Below are 24,098 nucleotides of genomic sequence, written 5' to 3' on the forward strand. Positions count from 1 at the left end.
CAATTTTTGGGGCAAATTCGTGAGATACGTGCAAAGTGTTCCTGCTGCCAAACAAACAGTCACTTAAGCTGTTACAATGTTGCATATAAAGCTACCACACTGAGAACTTTATTTTGTGTTCCATCATCCAAAAACATGTCATCCATATCAGGAAATTGTCTTTCACCATCATAGAAAGGAAATTGGCCTTGTTAAGTTCCGTTCAGACTCTGGCCCCATTCAGTTTTTACTGAATTCGATTAACTAGATTCTATATAATTGGATTTGCATCCCAAACTCTATTTTTAAACAAAAAATGAACTTTTATTTGTAATTCGATCAGATCTTTATATCAAGAACGGGTTCATAGTCAACTACGAAACTGCATATGGATTAGTAATTAAGCTCAAGGCATCTTTACATTTGCTTGATCCATCGCACTTCGTTTATTTTCAAGCTCTTTTTTCTTCTCGCTTCTTGCTAATAAAATATGTTGCCAGATTTGGACATGGGAGAATCATTTCCATGCGTATAATGGGCCTACGTAGTGACAAATGCAACATGGCCAGTGGCCACCACGTCTACAAGCATACTTGAAAAAACTTCACTAGATATCAATGGGGACACAGCAAAAATGTATTAAAAAAATCTATTAACGATGATGGGGTTATTCAAATTAACATGATAATAACAGTGACGTTTTAGCCGTTTAAAATTTGTGACCAAGACTGCTACATAAAGCGACGCCAGACTCCTGTCTGGAATATATTTTAAGAGCTAAAGTCACAGGTCGTGTTGTCCCATACATAACATGGGAATATATATATATATATATATATATATATATATATATATATATATATATATATATATATATATATATATATATATATATATATATAACTGAAGTACAATGCAAGCTCCAACCTTGGTACAACCTAAGCAGTCTTGGAACCTAAGATGTAGAAGTGATAGGTCAATAGATTCAGATTCAAAACCACGACTGCCCGCTCAGAGAGGCAAAACCCACTTTGAGTCTAATAGAAGGTAAAATGGTGAAAGGTTCAACGCAATGCTCCTTTTTCTTTTTAAAATCAACCAACCCTATCAATAAATTATGGTTGTGCTTTCTCCCGAAGACACCGTACTTGGTTCTTGAAAAAATGGGGCAAGTGGAAGCGAGAGGCTCTAATTTTTTACTTTTTAATCCGATACCGTCGTCTTCCGCCTTGTGGTTCCTTATTTCAATGTTCTCATTGATCATCATGCTTAGCATTAATACCATTTCAATCGTACAAAGTCTCTCTCTCTCTCCCCCTCCCTCTCTCTTGCTACTTGTTTACCTTAACGAGTTGTGTGAATAGATCTCAAGCTTGTTTATAAGCGGGCCTAAGCATTTCTAGAGACCGTCACTAACCCTTGGCAAAGCTTGAGCAAGTTCATGAAATATCCTCACATTAAAGTTATATAGGTTGGCATTTGTATGATTAAACAGTCTTGAACTTGGGCTGCTTAGCCAAAGCCTGTCCAAGCTCAAACGGGTAGTACAACCAGGCAATAACGTGACTCAGGATCCGAGATTTGAATCTCATGGTCATTATCGCGCCAGAGTGTGTTACTTTAGTGAAATACAAACAATCGTAAGTGCAACATTCTGAATTAAATGACTTAGTATAAGTCCACTCAAGCCTCACATGCGAGAATCTTGGAGGATTAAGGGTAATACCCTTAAACGGGACCAAGTAGCTTGCAAGGCGAAATGGGGGCTCATAAGGGGTTCACCTCTCGAGTCAGCAAGTGTCCTGTGTTTGAAGGAAACCTTGCTCTCAGAAAAAATAAAGAAATAGACACAAATAAACCATTGCCCCATAACTGGTGCCATTTTCTGATTTTCTGTGGAACAGATGAATGTCAATGTATGCACCACTGATACAACTGGAAATCAGATTCTCAGCTATGAAGCTGCCCATCTGATCACTCACGAAAAAGACCAATACAATCGAACCATACACGTGATTACCGGGCATCAGAATCCTCATACATTTTCAGCGACTGATAATCATTTTTGAAGGCCAACTGACAAGCTAAAGCAAGATGATCGCTGCCCCATTTCTGCAATAATTTAAATCAATATAGCAATACATGTCCACAACAAATCAAAATCAGTTGACGTTTCAAAAAGAAAGCCGGTACCTTCAACATGCACAGCAACAAGAACAGATAAAAAAATATAAACTTTAAACTGTAATATTTTAACACAAGTTTTTATAAAAAAAAAATTATAAACTTTGAACTGTAATATTTTAACACGAGTTTTTATCAAAGCACTTAGCAAATGCACTTGAAGCCACCTTTTCAGGAGAGGAATTGGACAAAAGCAGCATGTACACGTAAAGCCAGAGGTAACAAAATATGGATGAGGGACAAGAACATGATGCAGAGCAGGGTATGAACCACAGTACGTATACACCGGCAGACACTGAAATAGAACATGTATCTCAGAATAACAGGATAGCAATTGCTTTAATGTAATTGCATTAAAACAACTGTACAAATATTCAAACTAAAGACACCAAATAATCAAACTAAACTGAAAAGTAAAGTATATAGCACTACTAATAGAAAAGTATAAGCTACGTCACACGGGTATGGGTACAGATTTTAGTATGGGAATTGGTATGGGTACTGGTGCAAAGAAATTTTCCAGAATTTGTGTACGGAAACAAAGCCTTTATATATATATATATATATATATATATATATGATTTTAGCTAAATAAACACATGAATTTATTGTTTATATCCATAAAAAATATATTACTGAACAAAAAATACTAAAATATACTCAAAAGGTAAAACAAAAAAATATAAAAATTAAGGCTGCAATCGAACCCGTGTGTGCACCGCCTTTTCAGGTGCACCCACCTTTCATGAAGTAAAAGTAAACATCTATTAAGAAATCAAAGTTTATAAAAGGATATAGGCAAAGTAACACAGATCATTTATGGGGTATGATCACTCACGAACTGTCCAAATCTCATGTCGTCTCGAAAAAGAAAGATATACCTAGGAAAGTGTCAACTTGACACAGCCGTGGCTCTATAAATAGAATAAAATAAAATAAAATGGTCAAGAGGGTTATTGGTGGATGTAGAGGATGAAAGATCACGTACATGTGTTGGGAATCCTCTAGTTCTTTGTAGAATATGTTTCGGCAATGTACCTAGCACTTTGATGGTCTGAAGACCTTCTGACCGCCTGCAAACAAACAAGAACTTATATTAACTCACATTTGAATTACCAAAATCACAACCCATCACATGTATGAACTATGAACTACAATAGGGACGAAATGTATCTTAAGCACAAGAGACAAGGACTTGAAAGATACTTTTGAGGCAACAACCATGCAATATTTGATTACTGAAAATCCATGTATCTAAAACACATATCACAGACAATTACCTCATAAAATTTCTGCAACATTAGTTAAATAAATGACCAAGATCAACAATGAAGAAGCTATTTGATTTCCAAAAACTGGTTTGATTAGTTATTTTTGTAACAAATAGAAACAAATAATAGAGATAACATACCATATGTAGTCAACTGTGCCCATGAACCTTCTATTATAGCTGGTAACCTCGGGCTCCCTGCTTAAACCCCTTGTTCCAGAGAAATCCTATAAAGTACAGCAAAAAGTTCCAACAATTGACATAGCAGCCAAACAATTAAATCAAACATCTCAAGAGTTAAATGCTGGCCATTAAATCCATGAAAATGAAAATAAAACAAAATAACCATGAAATTTTTATTCCACCCAGGCAGTGTTTGATATTTTCTTGTTAAGTACTCCCACTCTCAGCACATCAACCCTAGAGACAAAGTCTTCCACATTCACCAAGTTAAAGGACATGCACAGTTCATCTAGGTAGCATGGGGTGTTCCTATTCACACTTCTAGCTAGGCAAATCAGAAAAATATGAAATAGATCTTTGAGAGAAATGAACCATGTCACATGGGTGTGGAGTCCGGGTACGGGTGCCGCTGTGGGATGCAGCAAGTTCCAAAAGAAATTGGGTGCGAGTGCCGCGAGAGCATATATATATATTATTTGTTATATAAGTAATTTTATTTGTCTATATTTTTAAACTTTTTTTTATCAAGGTTACCTTAATCTCATCAAAATTCAAAATTTGATGAAATAAAATAAGGGGGAGAGAGGAGGGAAAGATAGGAGAAGAAAAACCCAGCCCGAGACGGGCCGGATGGACTGGCCAGGGTCAGCCCGGCCCCAGCCCGTTCCAGCCCGTTAAGAGGTAACCCTCTCGCAGCCTTGCCCCCCATTGATCCTCCCCTCCTCAAATCTGCGCATCTCTGCCTCTCCACCACAGGTAACCATCTCTCTCTATCTCTCTCTCTCGTAGTTGTTCGTCTGCCATGAAAGAGCAGCCATTTAATGTGCAGATCTGTGAAGACGAAGGAGTTTGAAGGATGCAACACTCGAACACGCCGTGGGCGAACATCCCCTTTCCTGCACGCACCTTTCCGAAAGTCAAGACAGACGGTGCCGGAATAGCTGAACTGCCGGGGATCGCGACGCGGCGCCTTTTCCCCCGGATGGGCAAAAGGGCAGTCAGTGCAATTGTGGCTCCGGGCTTGGGTACCATAGTTTGCGCATCCGTGTGACTCAGGAAAGGAATTAAAATTTGAAAACAACCCAAGTATCACCAAACAAACATGCACTTACAGAATTTCATCTAGAGAATAAGATTCTAGCAATTCATGTCAATAGTTCCATGTTGACATCACATTTAAAAAAGTTCTGTTTAAAGTCTACAAACATTACCATGAATAATGCCAGATCAGACCAGTTATATGGAAGATAAGATGACGAACCATGTTTAAAGATATAAAACTGTAAAAGTAATACCTTCACTTCAGTGTAAACACTCCTTAGTTGCAGCTGGTGTTCGGCACAAGGGCACTCAGCATTCCCAGTTGCTGCTTCTATTTCTGTTGAACTCCATATGTGTGGATCATAGTCTTTCTTTACTGCATCATCACCATGACCAGTAGGGATAAAAGGTTCTCCCTGAGATGTTACTTCCAAGGAGCGCAGCCTTGAATCAAGTGAAGAAGTCAGACCATCCATTATGAAGTCAATTTCTCCATCTCCACTGACAATGTTATCCACTGAGGAAGATGAATTGGTAACAGTTGTACATGCTGACACTTCTGACCTTTCTAAGTATAACTCCTCATATTCTGCATTCCTCTCGCAAGATTGTTCTGATTCTTGTAAGAGATCTGCTGCATTTCTAGGATTTGATGTCAGTTCCAAACTACAGGATGCATCAGAAGTAGAGACGTAATCAACAGAACTAGAATGGAGATCCAATACAGCCTCATGTACTTCCTGATCACAACCACTCAGCCTAGTGTCACACAGTTCAGTTGATTCCCCAAAAATTGGCATGTCGGCATTCTGCTTGATGAAGTTTGTCATGAAATCAGACTCCAAGACAGAGGAATTCTCACACTTAACATGTGTCTTCTCCTGCATAGCCTCAGATTCTCTGTCCCTTGGGCCAGCATTGTCAACGCTTTCTATTTTCTCAACCAATCCAAAAGAAAGGTCAGTCATTTGCTGGACGCTTGGAGTAGAAGAATTAAACGACCTAGGACTGCGACTAATCTCTGGACAAAGAAATACAGAAAATTTGTCAACTAGACGAACAACAATGCATATTTGAAATTGTCAAGAAAAGGAAAACTCATAGTTAGCTACAAAACTAGCATAAAGAACGGAAATACATAAATAGCATGTGACATTTTATTAACAAAAAATTTGGACCAGGAGAAAAACTAACAAAAAACAGAGCCTTATTGAAGTTCATGATCTTGATCTCTAGTGAACTACTAAGTGTCCATTCCTGGTGTAATCCCATGGATATGCTTACTCATTTACATATTTAAAGCAATGTTTCTGCACTTACGTGTTGAACCTAAACCAGCCTCGGGCCCTTCTTTGTCTTCTAAAGAGCTCAAGCTTAGGTCCTGCATGCCGATATCCGTATCTAACAATATATTCCTGGGATCAGCCATCTCAGATGTAGCTTCCAAACTCTGACATGGTTCCTCTGATTTCCCTACATCATTCAGTGGTAACTTTTCACCCTCAATCTTCAGTTCCACAGAACACAGATTGACATGATCATCCTTATCATGCATTGCAGCAGGTATAACATCTGCAGTATCAGGCGCTGCATTTATTCGTTCGTTTTCTGATAAACAACCTAGTGAAGATGCATGTCTGATGTTACTCTCTATAGGCTGATTACATATTTCTTTCATATAGGACAAATTCCCAGCTGTTGGTCCACTGCCTTGGATATAAGGTGAAGCTTGTGACCTGCTCCAAGTGAGGACTGTCATTTTAAGAGTGTTTCTCTAAAAAACTAGGAGCCTTTTCAGTGACTCGGGTTTAACCTGTGCAGATCCCGATTGTAATCTAAAACTGGTAGACCAACATGAGCTGAGTATTGCCCAGATATCTCCTTCCTGGAAAGTCCAGACAATTCTAACTGCACCGAAAATTATGATTAGGAGATGGAGCACACGATACTCTATCTGCCTCTAAATGAAGTAACATAATGAGAACCAAGCATTTTACCTTCTGCTGAGAAATGAACTTGTATAATGGACTCTGGAAAATGTACAAACCATTAAAAAATAAAATCCCACATTACAACCACAAGCTAGTATAATAATATATGATATTTCATAGATTTAAGGAAGCATATTGTTGTTGCCTCAGGAGTGCAGTTGAAATCGCCACATACGACAACAGGAGCATCATCCCAGAGCCTTGACACAACGTGTGCACGATTTAGCAACACCCTAACCTAACAACATGGAGAAAAAATGTCAGTGTCCTGTGACTCTCACAGAGCATCCCTCGAAGAAACAATTTGTAGCTGGGTCCAGAAATCAGGGAATACTGGAAGCTCTTGAACTGGGCATTCATACACTATTCATCATATTTTTAGCAAATGCCAAACATTTCAAGCAGCTAACTTCTTAGACCACCATGCCTAGTAAACCCTAAAGCCCAAAAATCAGTAGTGAGGCTAGATCAAAGATTCCGCTTGATTTAAGCACAATCCTGCAGTACAAAATTTTGCAGTGCCCACCCTGAACCGTACGTAGTGCCCAACCCCCACTCCCCCCCCCCCCCCACCACACAAAAACAAAACCCCACAAAAAAAGAAAAAAAAAAGAAAAACTCTTTAAGCACTATTAAAAAGAAGGCTTTTGTTTACAGTAATTCCACTCTTATTGTTTAATTCCAAATTTGGTCTTGTTAAAGTGGACTTTTAAATCCGTTTTCTCCTTGACCATTACAAACCATCATTTATGTTTATTTTCCCTTAGGGGCATCACATAAGCCATCAATTTTACCCTTATTGGGAAAATATGGGGCATGCTCAACCGCAAAAACTTTAACAGGGTAGCTCAGTGATGCCTTTTCCACAAATCTAACTGTACAGGTGTGATCTCCATGTTTGTAAACCTACATATGGAAAATGAACAATAATAACAATCTTGTAAACATAGAGATTTCCTCCATGACACATAATTCAGGTGCCAAGCATGAGACACGCACTTACAAACTTCTGTAATTGCCAATGGTGGTCTCATCTTTATTCCACACTATATATGCATGTGCAAGATTATGTTGTCTTGAGTAATCTATAATCTAGAGACATAAAACCTACTATATGAGTTGTAAAGAAGCCAGCTCTGTACTAGTTTGACAATTCAAGCAAAAGACACCACCATGATAGCATAACTAATGCAAGGTTCTTATGAAATAATAATTTCACAACTTCCACAAAAATTGGTAGACAAGATTCTGGGTGTCTGTCTGGATATTCAAGCATAACTGGGGACATGCATAACTAAAGCAGGGCACATACATACACACAGTGTATATATATATATATATATATATATACACTATGTGTGTATGTATGTAAGAGGGGGAAATCCTCACCATCCAATTATAGATGACCAATGCATGTGCTGTGAGAGGCCAGATGATTTATCCGGCCAAACCCGGATGGAGAAATCCAAGGGTCCTATATAAATAAATATATATATATATATATATATATGTGTGTGTGTGTGTGTGTGTGTGTGTGTGTGTGTGTGCATGACAAGAGACAAACATGATTTATTATATCATTATATATATGATCCATAAAATATCTCTTTCCACTATTCTCAACCCAAGACTTCTCCAAATCTTGACTTTGCTTTCCTTTTATTGCAAAGGGTCCCATAGAGGCTACATTAGGTGATTAACCCAACCTACAGAAAGTTTATCTACAACTTATAAGTTACAATATGCCGAGGGGTTTAAAAGCAAAAGCAAAAAAAAAGTACAGAAGGAGAGGAGCTATCTTGGTCTCAAGAGAACAAGTCAATAAGTCGGACCGAAAAATTGAGTGCCTAAAGTTCAGGCGTCTAGGGATCCAAAACCCCTTTTATTCCCATCAAGGAGCAAAGCTAACGTTTCCAGATTTCAGTGATAACCAATCCATATACACATCCAACATTAGCACATGGAGGGTTGTCGTATACAAATACATAACTAAGCACCTTTATCAGAATGCTCAAAACTTACAGATTTAAGAGCTTGGCAGGTATATTAGCTATTCATGACATACTCTTCTCAATAAGCCTAAAAAATTTTACTAAATTATTTATTTACTTATAGCATGAGAATATGTTATCAGAACTGTCTCTCTCCCTAGACATCAGCAGGCTTATAGTGTCACATGCTAAGAACTAACAAAGTGCAAATTTTACACTTCGAAGCAGTAACTTACAGGATCATTGTTAAGAAAATAATTCATAGAAAACATTGCATTACCGAGGAGGAGAAAGCTTGTGCCATCACACCTAATCCAGCTGAGTATATTCATGATCACAAATCTGAATGTCCACTCATATCCCATAACCAAAAGAAAATGCCTAGAAAATGTTTGTATCTAAGAGAGAACCCTCATGTCATATTCCCTTTAAATATACATTTTCATTCAACAAAGAATAACAAGTCTCAAGCATTTAAGTTACTGAGAAAGGAATACCAGAAAACCTTCAAGAGAAGTCCAATATAGCTGGCTGATAGAATTTATTTGAATTAAGGATGCTTAAATTCATAAACCAAATGATGCTTTTTTGTACCTGCCCTAACTTAATTTCTCCACGATTGGGATTGTAATGAACATGGATGTTGCAGACCACGAGTCTCTTTGGCTTCTTTGCCCAGTGAAAGCTGCAAAAAAATCAGCAATTGAAAACTGCACCTAATATTTCATTTCTTTTCTACAACTTGCATGCTTGCAAAATAACTGCACTACAAAGAACAGGTTCAGCAATTTGATACAGAGTCTAAACGAAGCAAAGAACTACAACAAAAAGAAAGTACAGGGCAAAAAAGAGCTTATCTGCTAACTAGATTGCACAAAGTTCTAATCTTTAACCATCTGATATTGCCCACTTGAGCAGACAATGGCCGTTTAATATAGCAAAGGTTCATGTCTTATACCTAATGACACAATTTTTACTAAGATCTAGAATGATATAGTAGCTTTAAATAATTACTAGGAAAATAAATTCAGGCAAAAATTCTGAAATTAGAGTTAAAAGAATACTGAAAGATATGTAGACACCTGGCAGATGAGGATCCTGATCCAATTTCAGCTTGACTTTGACTCTTAGACTGGCAAAGGCACAAAAGCGACATCAGGAAAAGTAACCAACACATAATGAAAAGAAAGTTGAGAGAAAATAAGACCACAATCAGAGCATCAAGAAACAGCCACCAAAGATGGAGGCACTATAAAAAAATTGTCTCCATGATTCATGGAACATTAAGTGCATGAACTAGAGATAATAACAGTAGATGGGTGGACCACACGATTCAAACAAAAGCACAACATATCTCCAAGAACAAAATCGGGTTGCTAGATTGTCACAGGCTGCAACACAGGGAAATGTAAGTGCACACTCTAGAGAAAATAAAAAATATGTAGATGAAGTGAAACTATCAAAGTTCCAACAAAAGCAAAATATACCTCCAAGACACAGATCTGTGCAACATTGTCTCGAAGGCCAAGCTGATTAAATTCAATATTCTCCTCATGAGCTAAAACAAACCTACAGTGAAGATTACATTCATAACCATATGAAGAAGAGGGTGACACTACAATTGCAAAGATACAAGCTCTTATTTGGTTGCAACTTAGGAATCAATGGAGTAGTCAAAATAGGAAGATATTGCAGGAAGCATGCAGAACTTAGAAATCCAATATTTTCAAAAAAGGAAGATATTGAAGGAAGCATGCAGAACTTAGAACTCCAATTTTTTTAAAGCCTTGTTTAACCTCATAATGATACTAAATTTGGTTTTTGATCGTTCAAAAGCTAGCAAATGATTGTTTTCTTGGAAGGAATTGGCTTTCAGCAATAGTCTGAAAGTCAACAAAAGGTGTAATAGCTTGAAGCATTTGTTTAAGCTAAAACATTCAAAATGATCAGCTAGACAATAGATTATTACTATGGTCATGCTATGCTACCAGTAACTTATGGTTGTCTGCCACCACAAATTATGGTGATATATGGTACCACAATTACCAAGGGATTAAAAGAAAATTATGGCAGTATGCCTTTGACTTGCAAAATCTGACCTTGGAAAAGAGAAACAACCCATGTGATGTTTAACATAATTCATCTACTAATTTGATAAATTGGGACGATCATGATTATCGAGATTGCTCTTGAACCCACATAATGTTCATTAAACAGTTACTGTAAATCAATAACTATCAAACATGTATATGCAATTACATTTAACCCTGTGTATGTCTTTGTGGCAGAGCATATGCTAGAGCCTAGCACAACAGAAAGAGACAGACAGAAAGAGGGAGAGGGAGGGATTGCCAACTTTCCTCTGGCTCAGGAAAGTGGAGCGGGAAAAAAAAAATCATTGAGCTTAGGGTTGGAAATGGACCAGGTACAAAACAGCATTAGGCGACAAAGCAGAAACACATCAGGTACATTAGAAATTAGTAATACACTAAAACTATATCCAGAGCACTTGCAACCCTAGTTGAGTTGGATTGAGCAAGCTGCACCAACCGACAGACTATGTTGACATCTGCGACAAGGTATTTTTGGTTTCACTTGAAACAATATAACAACATAGGAATCACTCTCTTTCCTTTGGCTTAGGAAGGAGGATATTTTGCATATATGGATAGAATCAGCTGAACCAACTAACACAATATGCTGACTTCTGCCATATAGGACTTCAGTTTCCGCCTAAACAGTATAAGTCTCTAAGAGCATATTTAACCAGTACAACAAATAATTAGCTTGTCTTGTACAGCAACATAATATTGTTCTAATACATGAAAGAGTAATCAGTTTGACTTGTTCTGGTTGCTCAGTATACATACTGAAACCAACCTTGTTCTCATGCATATCAGTTGGACTTGTGCAGCGACATGCTTAGAGAAAACCTTGTTCTCATACTTAAAGAACAACCAGCTTTGGAGCAACAACATACTTAAGAAACCTTGTTCTCATCAATACAATGAATAACCAGTTTAATTTGTGCTAAACTTAATATTATTCATCCAATAACTTAAAATGAATTTCCAGCAAAAAGGTTATGCTTCAAGAATTTATGACCATGAACCGAGAAAAATCAGGAAGTACAGACAGTATTACCTGTCATATCGCCAAAACATTGCACATCCATCAACAGGAAGGCCAGTTCGCATCTGCAACATGAAAATAAAACCATTAATGTGAAGCAATTACCAAACTTTTCCAACTCAGAACTTATCAATATTTAGGCCACTACATGCACTGAAATTGAGAGTGAGAGAATGCAATCAACCGGGCCAGCCCAAAAAAGGAAATGGTAACATGATATTCTCACGTCCTTAATTTTCTCTGGGTTTCATGATCTACATAAGATATTGTCAAATCTAAAAGAATGAAGCACTAACTTGAGAAGAAACCAATGTTAACTTTGACCAGTCAGCAATCACTTTAGGTATAGAATTTTTCTGTAAAACACATATTTAACCAGACAAAAGTTTAACATGAGGAGACCTTCCAAGTGCCACTGTAACCTCTAAATTTAAGCTCTTCTTGTAGTTCTTGGAACCTGTCTACCTCCTGAAAGAAATTTAAGTCAATAAGTATTACCTTAAACAGAATATAAAAGAGTAGCCTAGATAACAAATGTGAAGAAAATGAGACTAAATGAGGTCAGGATACACAAACAGCAAAAAGTTAAGATGAATGAAAATGCCTCAACTCCCTTAGGTCTCATTGTAATCTCATCAACCTAGACAACTACCTGCCATTAAGTGCCGTAGAAAAAGCATCAGAAAGAATTTAAAGAGAAAGGTGAGGGTGTCTTGGCGCTGAGACAGAGAAGTGATTATGAAGAACCTCATCCTCATACCAATCTATCCAGAGAGAGAGAGAGAGAGAGAGAGGCTGAGGAACTTGAAAGCCAATATGAAAGAAAATGAACTTGATCTGGAATACTGAAGCTCAGCTACCACAATTGTAATGGTTGAAAATGATTTACTCACCTTGTTATATGAATACTTGAAAGTCCAAGTCATTAGGGTCCAGAAAGGAATGTGCAAGCTCGAATAAAACTAGAATCCTATACGTTCAATAATTTGTCCAAGAAAGGAAAAGTAGCTATAGGAAATCCAACAATTCAAAAATACATACAAGTCACGGACCAGACAGAATATAGAAAAAAAACCTGAAGACACATGATATCAGGACCCCAAAGCCCAAGCTCCATAAGGATTCTGCTCTTACGCCATTCCCAATCCAATATATGTGGAGGTATGTGATCATAAAGCTTCATCTGATGATCCCTAGCGAGATAATCAGCAAGGATATTGTATGAAACAACAACGAATTGTTCTGTAAAGACAAGTTAATTCAATCAAGAAGACTGGACAAAAAATAGGCTATGCAGTTCATAGAAATACCCTTAATAGTGAAGCATCAAATCATTAATGCAAACTCAAACCAGGAAAAAAAAAATAATACATCAGGGTATGCAGGAAAAAATGGTAGGCGCCAGGAAAACAAAATTGCTCTAAGCCTTTTCAAGTTTTCAACAGCAAGCTATGACAAAGAAGTTTCGCAATCTTAGAAAAATATTCATTCAGAAGGAAAACTGGAACTGAGAGGGAAAGCTGAAGCAGATAAAAATAAACAACCGACCGATTCTCTGTAGCTATATCATGTTCAAGTTCCACAAAAATTGCTTAGAAAACAAAAGCAGAAGAAACGAATGGAGATATATAAAAGGGTACCAGAATCGCTCGGCGGCAGGGTTGCAGCGTACTCCCAGTGACGATAATCATCAGTTCTACGAGGCGGTCTCGGCCGGAATTGCATCCTTGGAGCGCCAATAAAAGATCCACCTCTCCCTCGATATGCAAAGCCCCCATTTTCTCCCTGCCGGACACCAAAGTCCCCACCTCTCCCTCTCCTAAAACCCGGTTCCCCAAAAACCTCTTCGTTCGGCCCTCCCCCGGAAAACCCTCGGCTTCCTCCGCCGCGCCATCGGCCTCGACCTCGAAACTGCAGATACGAACGAATCATCCACAGATTCCACACGCACACGCACACACACAGAAGGAGGGGGAGGAGAGAGGGAGAGAGAGTAATTTACGGGAGAACGCGGGTAAGACATCCTGCAATCAGCGAGTTCGACGAAGACACCGTAAAGAGTAGGCCTCATCACGATGACAACGAAGAAGAAGGCTCCTCCTCTAAAGTCTCTTCATTTGGGTCGTGACGGGGTCGGGCTCTGGACAGTGGATGCAATCTTCCCTCCCACGGAGACCGTGCGCGACCCCACCCTGCATGCTCACCATGGTCATGGAGGGTGGAAGGCACGACTGCGCTTTTGCCGCCTTTCCCCCTCCCGCTTGCGCTGAAGGGTCCACAATGACCCGATCCGACCCTACAAGCCCGTTTGGATTCAGATGTGGAGATATAATAGACCCAAAGTCCAGAAAAGGTCAACTCAGTTGTGCAATCTTTTTCTTTTGTTTTGCCTGTGATTAACTGTCAAGGGTCATCGTGGCGTTACTATAATGAGAAGAAGAAAAATCAACTGTGCATGAAAAACGATAATCGCAATTTCTTTGTATCCTGGTGGCTATTGGGGGAATGAGCAGTCGGAGCTCGAAACCACGCCGACGACAATGATGGCGTCGATCGATTGGAGAACCGGACTTCCGCAGTTTCAGACAAGATCGATGTGCCGTCGATGAGTCACATAAGTATAACAGGAGAGAGAGGGGAACCTACTGTCAATGGCAAGCGACCGGCGGCCACGGTCGCTCCTTGCAGGAACGGCGGCGATGGAGGCTCAGCTGGCTGCTGTCCAGAATAACTGATGCGAAAGGGAGAGGGAGAGGAAAGGACCAGGTGCGATGGGACCGGGAGACTTCCCGTCGTCTATTTTCCTGTCGGGGGTTAAGCCCTCCTTCCGATCGGGGATGATACGGACGGATCATCGGACATGGATTTTAAATTTTAAGTTTATTAGCATACGGATCAAACGCCAGGCTAACAAATACGATTACATGCCGTGATTGCTGCAAATAGGGAATCAGTTCAAACTTGAATTCTTATTTTTCAAAAAACCATTTTCTATACTGAATATTTTCTCTTTCATACTTTGAATAATTAGGTATAAACGTACTTGAAAAGTTGACATTAATTATTATAATTAAATAGTTACTCTGCTAGACCATCTTCTAATCTGCGCGTCAGCTTCAGATTTGCCTGCTGAAATTAAAAATATATATATTTAAAAATATATAAATTTTTTTTATTAGCATATCAAGTCATGTGAGTCTTCAAAGTTCCTTAACAGGATACCTTCCACTTGCATTGTATTCATTAAGCTCCTTAAGGGCAGTCATCCGGCTTTCAGCTCTTTTAACCTTTCATCGTCTTCGTTTATGATTTCCTGTCAGCAACAATGTCATCATCAGAAACTCATTGCTTCAGTTGAGCGTAAAAAAAAAGAAAAAGGAAAAAAAAAAAGGGTGTACATGTTGCATAACAGCAGAAGCTAAAGATTCAAAATCAAAATAAAGAACAAGAAAGCCGCATTTCAACAAATAGCACAGTTCAACTTGTTCATAGACCTTTTTTTTCTCTGCTTTGGATGAACCTATCTTCATTATCAAAGAGTTTCAAATTTCAATCAGTTTAAGTAGAAAATTCCCTATTTTCACAAACAAATAGAAACATGTTTTTCACTCTTATTTCTTAATTGCTCCACCGTATCATATCACAAGTTCACAACATTCATCCCAATCAATGTCATTGGCATTAATGCCACCAGCCACAATGTTACCACCATAACCATGATCACTACCACGCCACAAACACGTGTTTGGCCTTGCAAAACTCTCATCATCCCTACCATTACCAACTACGGTAAATTTTTAAAAATTTTTAAAAACTAAAAACAAATGAAAAATAAAATAACTAAGAAACTAACAATACAAACATAAAAAAATAAGTAGATTTGCAACAAATAAAAAATAAAAAACGAAAAAAAATTGTTTGACATTGAAAAACTAAAAAAAAAAAGTAAAAAACACGTAAAAACGCGGTAAAGACGTATTTTTTTCGTTTTTTAGTATTTTTTTTAAAACACTTTTTTTGAAGTTTTAAATGACCATTTAATTTAGCTCACATTTTTTTCGAGAAAAACGCGCTTTCTATGACCATGACTACAAGTAATGCTGCCACCAGCACCACCATCCCATCAACTTCCTTCACCCACCACCATCAGTTTCTGCCACTAGTGCCACCACTACTGCCACACGGTTGGCCACCACCAGTTTAAGCTGTTCCTTTTCAATTTATGAAACTAAAATGACAAAGTAAACATCATTTGGGGCATTAGTCCATGGCTTTTCTAAATGATCCTATATGCATGTGCTATTCTTATAAAGCTACTTGCAAATATAGGTTTTGAGTCATTTACAAGGTTAGAACTTTTTCATCATTTACGAAGTCTAAACAGCATTGAACTAAAGCAGTGGAACTGTGGAACTCTATAGTTTGACAAAATAACAAAAAATGTCACGTAAATAAAACTTTTGCTAACCCTCGCATCTACTAACTACCACTTTTATAGTATTTCAAGAAAAGAATAAACCTTTCATAAATTTGAAGTCCAACTTACAAACATAAAAATTGGAAATAAGGCCAACATGAACAATCTCTAATACAAGCAGAATTTGAAGGTAAAAATAGAGAAGTTGAAAGGAAAAATACAAATGATGGAGCATATGGAAGGTGATGATGTTAGAGACAAAATAGAATCCACTAGGACCATGCTAGAGGAAAAAGAGACTGAGCTGGATGACTTGGATCAATTGAATATCACCCTCTTAGCTAAAGAGCGGATTGCAAATGATGAATTACAAGAGGCCCGAAAAGAAATAAAACCTATATGGATCGCTCTCCTTTTCTTTTGCATAATGTTATTGAAGAGAAAGAGCGATGTATCAAAATATTTAAGCATAGTAACAATATGCGAAAAAAAACAGAGCGATTCATATAACTATTATTTTTTCTGGCCTCTTGTAATTCATCATTTGCAATCTGCTCTTTGGCTAAGAGGGTGTTATTCAATTGATCCAAGTCATCCAGCTCCGTTTTTTTTTCCTCTAGCAGGGTCCTCATGGACTCCATTTTGTCTTTAACATCATCACCTTCCATATGCTCCAACATTTGTAATTTTCCTTTCAACTTCTCTATCTCTACCTCCAAATTCTGCTTGTCCTCCAGCTTCTTTTACATATCAAGAACCTTCTTATCATTTCCACAAATGAGCCATTTCCACTGTTTTCTTGTGATTTGGCATAGGCTGAACCATTTGCATCTGATTCTGATGCTTTCTTTGTTTCTGTCACTAATTCTTCCTTTGCCAAAGTAGTGAACTGTGAATCCAGAGAACGAGCAGCAGCGATCCAACCAAGGACAATCACCAGGAGTATGCCTCCAAGGTAGGGAGTAGAATTAGCAAGAGAACTGAATGTAAGAATCATGAACTGTTGGATCAATGCATCGCCAGATTTGAATAGAGGATTGCAGATCACATCAATTGCAGCTTTTCCTTTCACCTGAAAAAGAAAATAAAAATTTGTAAATGAGAACTAGGAAGAAAGGATGTAAGAGAAAAATGCTGATACCATATGCAACAACCAAGGTAGCAAGATCTCTCACATACCTCGATGACAGCAAAAAATTTCATACTCTCTCCCACACCAAATTTGAGGTTTTCCTGCAAATACCAACTCTCAAATTTGCATCATCTGTTGCCTGCAACAAGAAGATTTCAACCACAATAACTAAAGGTGAAAAGTACCTTATTCTTGCGAGCAGCAGGTTTCGGCACAGCTGGGTCAGTCAGAACGAATGTGTTCACACTCCAGTAAATTGCACATATTACAAATCCCAGCAACACTTTCCCATCATTCCTCTTAGAGAGATAGCCCAACCATCAACCCCCGGTGGTAAATTTTTGTGAAGCTTTGAGAAAAACTTAACAGTGCGGCCGGAGAAAATAAGAGCAACATTCGCACCAAGCCCAAACAGTGGATAGAACTGTTTTGCTTCATCAACAGTGGTAATCTGCAGTGGACACCATAGTGAGACCCAAGGAATGGCAAAACTCAAGGAGAAAATTAGTAAGGGCACATTGATATTTGATAGACAGGATTATGGACAGCAATGGCCTTTTCACGTTCTTATTATCAGTAAGTTGAATCAGTGAGCCAGATATCATAATCAAACAGAACTAAAGAACAGACCAATTCAAGTAACAGATGATTATTGAATGACATTCTAGTGGAGGCTGAAGTCAGAGAGTAAACGCTAAATTCTTTTCAAATAAGCAAATCCATGAGGCCAACAGTGTCGAGTAACACAAAAATTTTATCATGAATGGCTCAAACATAGTTAAATAACAAGATCTAAGAAATTTATGCACCAGAATGGACTTCAAAGAGAATTTTTGTATGTAAAGCATGATATAACCCTCCTGTTGTAAGACTAACAGTAATTAGCAAAGTGATCTTCACTGTCAAAATTCAATAAGCATTTAATAAATAAACACATATGTTCAGATCACAGCAACAGCTTGTTAAGATCAATACACGAAGTCACGAACTAAGAAAACGCATGCTTAGCCAAGCTTGTCCGAGATATTAATTGGTACATTAAGTGACAGCTATTCAGTAAAAGCGACTACCCAGACACCATCAGAGCACATGATAAGGGTAGGTACAGGCAAGGGAGGGGAATGGTAGCTTAGACTACCATGTCACCAATACGTCAACATGGAAAACTTAACCAAGTTGTGCTAAATGGTCTCTGTTTTCATCAGAAATAAAGTAAAAGGACAGAGAAACATTGTAGACGAAGGATAGCCATCTGGGTTTAGACAAAAGCCTACTAGCTTATCTCAACAGAGGCATACGTTGGTACCAAATTTATCGAACTCCCTTCAACTCGAACACACTAAGTTGAACCCCCTGGAGAGACAAACCGTGAAACAGAGAGAGCAACCAGCTCCTAATAGAAACTCTCAACCGAAGTGTCTCTTTTTGGTGCGAGCATGATGGTAAGAACATCAATGCAACATAGTCTCGGAAGGTAGAACTGATTGCATAAACCGATTCACCTTAAAATGCAGAATAAATTAGTTCATCATCTAAGCAATACCATCCTTGTCGGAGAGCAGCAACTAAATCTGAATTTCCATCAGCTGAAAAAGGTAAATCATAAAACAAAAGAAGCAAGCGTTTCAAAGATCGCAAGGCAAGGTAAATAAAGGGAAAGAGAAACGCAAACCAAAAGCACAGATACCCAAGGAAAAAAAATTTCAAATATTCGATTAAACAAGGGAACCAAAGGAACCGTCCAGGAGTCACAAATTCATATACAAGTCTTCATGTATTAAAATAAAAAGGGGAAACAGAGAACCATTCTAGAAATCAACCTTCAAGGAGTCCACTAATTGATAACGAGAGTGTCGATTTCTATCAAAACCCACACGAGAATATTATCCCCGTGGCTACTTAAGGTATAAAAGAAGCTGAAAAAAAAAATATCAAACAGATGATCACACGCACAAATGTATACCTGATTAGCAAACCCCCAAAAGAGAACAGAGATGACCACGCTACACCACAGCTCGGCCATGACATAGAAGAGGCAGAAGCTCCAAAACCTAAGAATAGCAATTGGACCAAGGAATCTTGGGCCTAGGGATGCCAGAAGCTTATCAGCCAAAGCTGTTGGATGAATATAGTTGTTAAGAGGATACAAAACAAAGCCAAACAGCCCGAAGAAAGCAATGAAGGGCAGGATAACAGTATAGAAAAGGGCCTCCTTCGACAGAACATTTGCAAGATTTGTGTACAGAATCTTGAAAGCAATGGCCAAAGGGAGGTTAACCCAAGTCTTAAGAAATGGGATAATCTCTGCACTGCTGCCTTTGGCTGTCACCACAAGCACATCCTTGGTGTCCCTAAGAATGGTGTAGTTGAAGAGGATGCAAAAGAACATCAACCCAAGTGGGAGAATCTTCTTCAGCGTGGTAACCTCCACCCCCAAAAATTTGTTGGCCTTCTGGATACCGCTACCACCATCATCAGCAAATGCCTCACCAGCAGATGCTGCTCTGCAAATCTGCAGTCTCCCATCATTCCTGGAGCTCAAGGGTTGAACCTTTATTCTGCTTCTGAGTCCTTGCAGGGAGCTTCCAAGCCCTTTGGCTCCAAATGATGGAAGGCTGCATATGGGGAGGTTGGGTCTTAAACTGAGCCTAGATTTCAGACTCCTTGACGTCTGGGTTTTTAGGAGTGAAGGTGGACAGGAGAGCCCATGCCGCTGGATGAGGGCCTCCATCGTCTGTGGAGAGATAGACCAGGCAGAAGCAGAATTGCAGAGAGATAAGACAGACTTAAATATTGGGTTTTTGATGAAGGAGAGGATGGTAAATGAAAGTAATGATCCATTAGACCAGGTGATGACACTAAAAAATTGTGTTTATGGAAGGAAGAAATCCAATCAACAGCAAGATGCGATTTTTAAAGTCCACAAACAGTTCAACGGGCCTTCTCTGACTCACACACAGAGAGAGAGAGAGAGGGGTTGGTGGCTCCACAATATAGAATTGATTTATGAGAAAAATTGGGAGCTAAGAATTTTTGGTTAATGACTAGCCTGTCTTTTCCTTTTGCAACCACAGATATTCTTCTCCATTGGTTATGTTGGCCCATTGTTTCACCAAAAATGTTGTGTTTCATACCAAATTAGTATATTCACAAATCACAACCTTCAAACACACTTTGATAGCATGGCACCTTGCATCATTGGGGAAAAATTAGATTTTCGATTTTACAATGAGTATCAGACCAGTGTGGATATCGGATATGAGTATGTATCAACAGATATGCATTAGATAGTCTGCAACCATTTAATCTTGTACCGGTTGATATTTCAATGAAAATATAATAGTGTTTCATTTAGGCCCCGTTTGATTGCAGGGAAGAATTTAATGTGGTAAATTTACCATGGAAAAGAATTCTAGAAAAAAAAAAACAGAGGGAAAATTTCACTTCTTCCAAAAAGAGGTCCTTTTTTATGGCAGGGTAAATTTTTGCAGGGTAAAATTAGCTGTGTTTGGTGCACATGGTAAAACAAAGGAGAGACTTTTTAAGTGACCGTTGGAAGATGTGTTTTTTTTTTTTTGTTCTCCTCCATTTTCACGTGGATACACTTGTATTATTAATGGGGCATCCAAATAACATGGTTAGCATAATGATACCCATTAATAGCATAAGAACCTCAGCAAGAAGGACCCGTTTCATTTCATTTTCTATTTTTCCAATAGGATTTACACCTAAGCAAGAAGCATCCAGTACCTCAAAAAATGAAGCTACAACACCTCTTGGCAAGAAGAAGAAAGCAAAGGCAATCCAATCCGGTTAAACAACAATCTAAGGTATCTGTGGAAACACAATCAAATACTTTTCCTTCTTTTTAAAAGGTAAATGATCATTAAGGTAGCATAAAAAATGCACATAAAGGATGGGAGCAGCTAAGAAAACATTCAGGATGATAATGATAGTTATCACAAACTGGTTTTCTGACACCTAATGAGTTGTCTAGCAATTCAGTACCTACTCATCCAATGGAAAAAGCCAAAAAGAAGTGAGAGGACGAGTTGGTCACAAGATATATCTACACACCTTAAGCAGCTCATATATATAGTAGCGTATGTCATAATCAGTCAATGTTGGGTATAGAACTTTGAAGTCTGTACTATTAACATATTCAAAAACCAATCTGGGAGTTTTTGATTGTTGATCTCAAACAATATCAAGTAGCTTCACAATGTTTGGTCCTCTACAAATATTTTGGAGTATCTTGATCTCCCTCTTTATCTGCATCACAAATTCATAGTAATTCTATAGCATGTATCTGATATATATAGACAAGGCATGGAAAAGATTCACAAAGTGCTATCTTCAACAAGATGCAGATATGAACAGGAAAAAGGTATTAATGCTGCCAAAGAGGCAAACAGAGTCAACAAGATGAAGAAAGAAACCAGTGGTTCACAAATGCCCAAGTAGTCAGTACACATGAAGTGGGAAGTGAGAAGTTAGAAGTTAAGAAAAACAACCATAGAAGAGCAGATATGAACAGGAAAAAGGTATTACCGTCTTAGTCACGGAAGCAATTTATCACTAACCTACATGTTCAGGAATACAGAAAACTTCAACTATCTGCATACTTTATAACAGCATCAGACTGAGATTAGAACGAACCACATCCAAAGAGCTTACATAGCACATGAAAACAAGCACAAGGTTTGAACCTGACATTCTTGGTCTATAAGGGCATTTTATCATCAAATATAGATTTTAATTTATGTTTGGCCGTCCCAATAATACAACAATCACTTTGTTTTTAGGATAAAACGATCTTCACAAATAAGTTGAAAGAGGAACGACAACAGGAATACAAAAAAAGTTAGTGACTCTTATTCACCTCCAAAGACGAGGTTGACATAAATATGCATTTCCAACACACGAAAGATGGTAGGACATGCTGCTGGAAGTTATGAATTAGGCCCTCAGACTTTTTAACATCTTTGGCCATTCATCCACGAATGACCCTCATCTAGAATGTATTGAATCAATGTATACAATTATACAAGGGGTGGTAATAGAAACAAAAAATAAGAACTACATGTTCGCGGTAACCACCATTTGCTTCGGTACTCTGCAGACCAAGCAGATGCTGGCATTTTGACGCTAAAATCAATCGCTTGAGCATGTCCAGGAATTGCATATCAGATTACCAATATGTCAACTTCACTCCTGCTTGCTAAAAACACCAACTACCTAGCAGTTACCAATATCCAGTGTGGAAAGTACTTAAAAAAACAAACGAAGAAAAGTTAGAAAAAATCGGGGGACTTGAAATAAACAGTTGTGAAATAGAATTTTGGATAAAGGATAGACGAACCATGCAATTCGACCTAAATCTTGTACAAGTATAGACATGTATGTAGTCAAATTAGATCATAATTTCACGCGATATGACTAAACAGATTGAAAACTACCATACCGTCTACCAAGACAGAAATCAACTGCCTTAATCAACGTCTTGTTTTGGCGATGTGTTCTGCAACAAGATTCTTCATTATTTTCTCTGTCCAGTTGCACAGGATTTTTAGATCAATCAGGGTCGTGTTTAGACCTTTTTTGGACCTAAACTTGAAACGGAAGAATCATTGCTATTTTTATTGTGCTGTCTGAGCCACTAAGAATTCTAGCAGGCAGACAGATAACAGAAGGATCGAATGAAAAAAAGCAACAGCAAGGAAAGAAAAAACGTGATGTCGAATTAGAAGGAAAGAATCCCACCTTCTTCTTGACAGGCTTAAGAATCTTTATGATGCATCTCTCCGAGTTGGTCACATTGATGCCCTCGAACACCTCGCTGTATTCCCCCCTCCCCACCTTCCGAACCACCTCGTAATTGTCCTGATCCCTGCATTATTCGCCACCACCAAAGAAAGAGACAACTTAGAAACTCCAAGCTTTCGCACAACCACCTTCTTCTTCCACCCTAAAAACCAAAACAGAGTAGCCGCAGGAAGGGAAAAACAGAAAAGAAAATGTACAGAGCATTTGAAGGACCACGGCGACGAATAGAAAAAGAAAGAACGCAGAATAGGGAGAGAGAGGTTGGCGTACCTCAACTTCTTCAAAGAACAACGGCCATGGCTGGAGGCAGAGCGGCGGCGGTGGTGCAGGGCGACCGATCGGCCGAGCGGTGGAAGAGGAAGGCTCCAAGGAGGAGTCGATGAAGCCCTAACGGGGCGAAAATTTTATCCCCGCAAAAAAGTCGGACCCCTTTTCCTGCGGAAATTTCTCCTGCATTCCATGTTTTACCACGTCAAATTTAACGGTGTTTGAAGCCACGTCCAATTTCACCTCCGCGACAGTCTTTCCCCGACAATCAAACGGGGCCTTAAGAAAAAAAAATCCATGAAAATTGATAATCGTTTTGGTTGTTGATACAAGTTCCTCAGGAGCCCAGACCGAAGCTGTTCAGATAGGTATCTGCTTTAACTGATCCAATCTGGTCCAAATCTGAAAAAGGGGATCCAAGTCTAGGAAAAGGAGATCCATATCTGAGAAAAGGGGATCCAAATCTGAGAAAAGGGGATCCAAATCTGAGAATAGGGGATCCAATTGAACCGGACCCAATAATATCTGGATCTAACCCATTTCTTATATACTTTGTCGCAGTGAACGATTCCCGCCCGTGATATCTTTTTTTTGGACTCATCTTATTAAAAAAGGGTATCTTCTCCGCTTTATAAACAAGTGGCCAGTGGGCCCTTAAAAAATTTTACCACCATGCACTGACGCT

General features: G+C 38.5%; 1 protein-coding gene and 1 pseudogene across 6 annotated transcripts; both read right to left on the reverse strand.

Annotated features, from left to right (window-relative positions):
• Window positions 1-1,823: 1,823 nt before the first annotated feature.
• LOC116255763 (carbon catabolite repressor protein 4 homolog 6-like) lies at window positions 1,824-16,886 on the reverse strand. Of its 6 annotated transcripts, none has more exons than XM_050078427.1 (18): window positions 16,318-16,886; window positions 14,994-15,084; window positions 13,774-14,067; window positions 13,412-13,682; window positions 12,847-13,013; window positions 12,174-12,239; window positions 11,784-11,836; window positions 10,127-10,208; window positions 9,722-9,771; window positions 9,234-9,324; window positions 6,794-6,886; window positions 6,655-6,687; window positions 6,471-6,565; window positions 5,978-6,393; window positions 4,912-5,678; window positions 3,575-3,660; window positions 3,152-3,236; window positions 2,098-2,458 (listed from the first exon to the last, which is right to left on the reverse strand). In XM_050078427.1, exons 3-18 carry the CDS (start codon window positions 13,840-13,842, stop codon window positions 2,102-2,104), a joined length of 2,781 nt encoding a protein of 926 aa, XP_049934384.1. In that variant the 5' UTR covers window positions 13,843-14,067; window positions 14,994-15,084; window positions 16,318-16,886; the 3' UTR covers window positions 2,098-2,101. The 6 variants fall into 6 exon arrangements, with proteins under 6 accessions (XP_049934385.1, XP_049934384.1, XP_049934383.1 ...); XM_050078426.1 differs by having other exon boundaries at window positions 15,823-16,886; XM_050078428.1 differs by lacking the exon at window positions 2,098-2,458 and adding an exon at window positions 1,824-2,091 and having other exon boundaries at window positions 14,994-16,886.
• Window positions 15,034-23,596, reverse strand: LOC116255914 (ADP,ATP carrier protein 1, chloroplastic-like; annotated as a pseudogene).
• Window positions 23,597-24,098: the final 502 nt, after the last annotated feature.

Source organism: Nymphaea colorata, chromosome 6 (assembly GCF_008831285.2).
Source record: "Nymphaea colorata isolate Beijing-Zhang1983 chromosome 6, ASM883128v2, whole genome shotgun sequence".
Taxonomy (NCBI): Eukaryota; Viridiplantae; Streptophyta; class Magnoliopsida; order Nymphaeales; family Nymphaeaceae; genus Nymphaea; species Nymphaea colorata.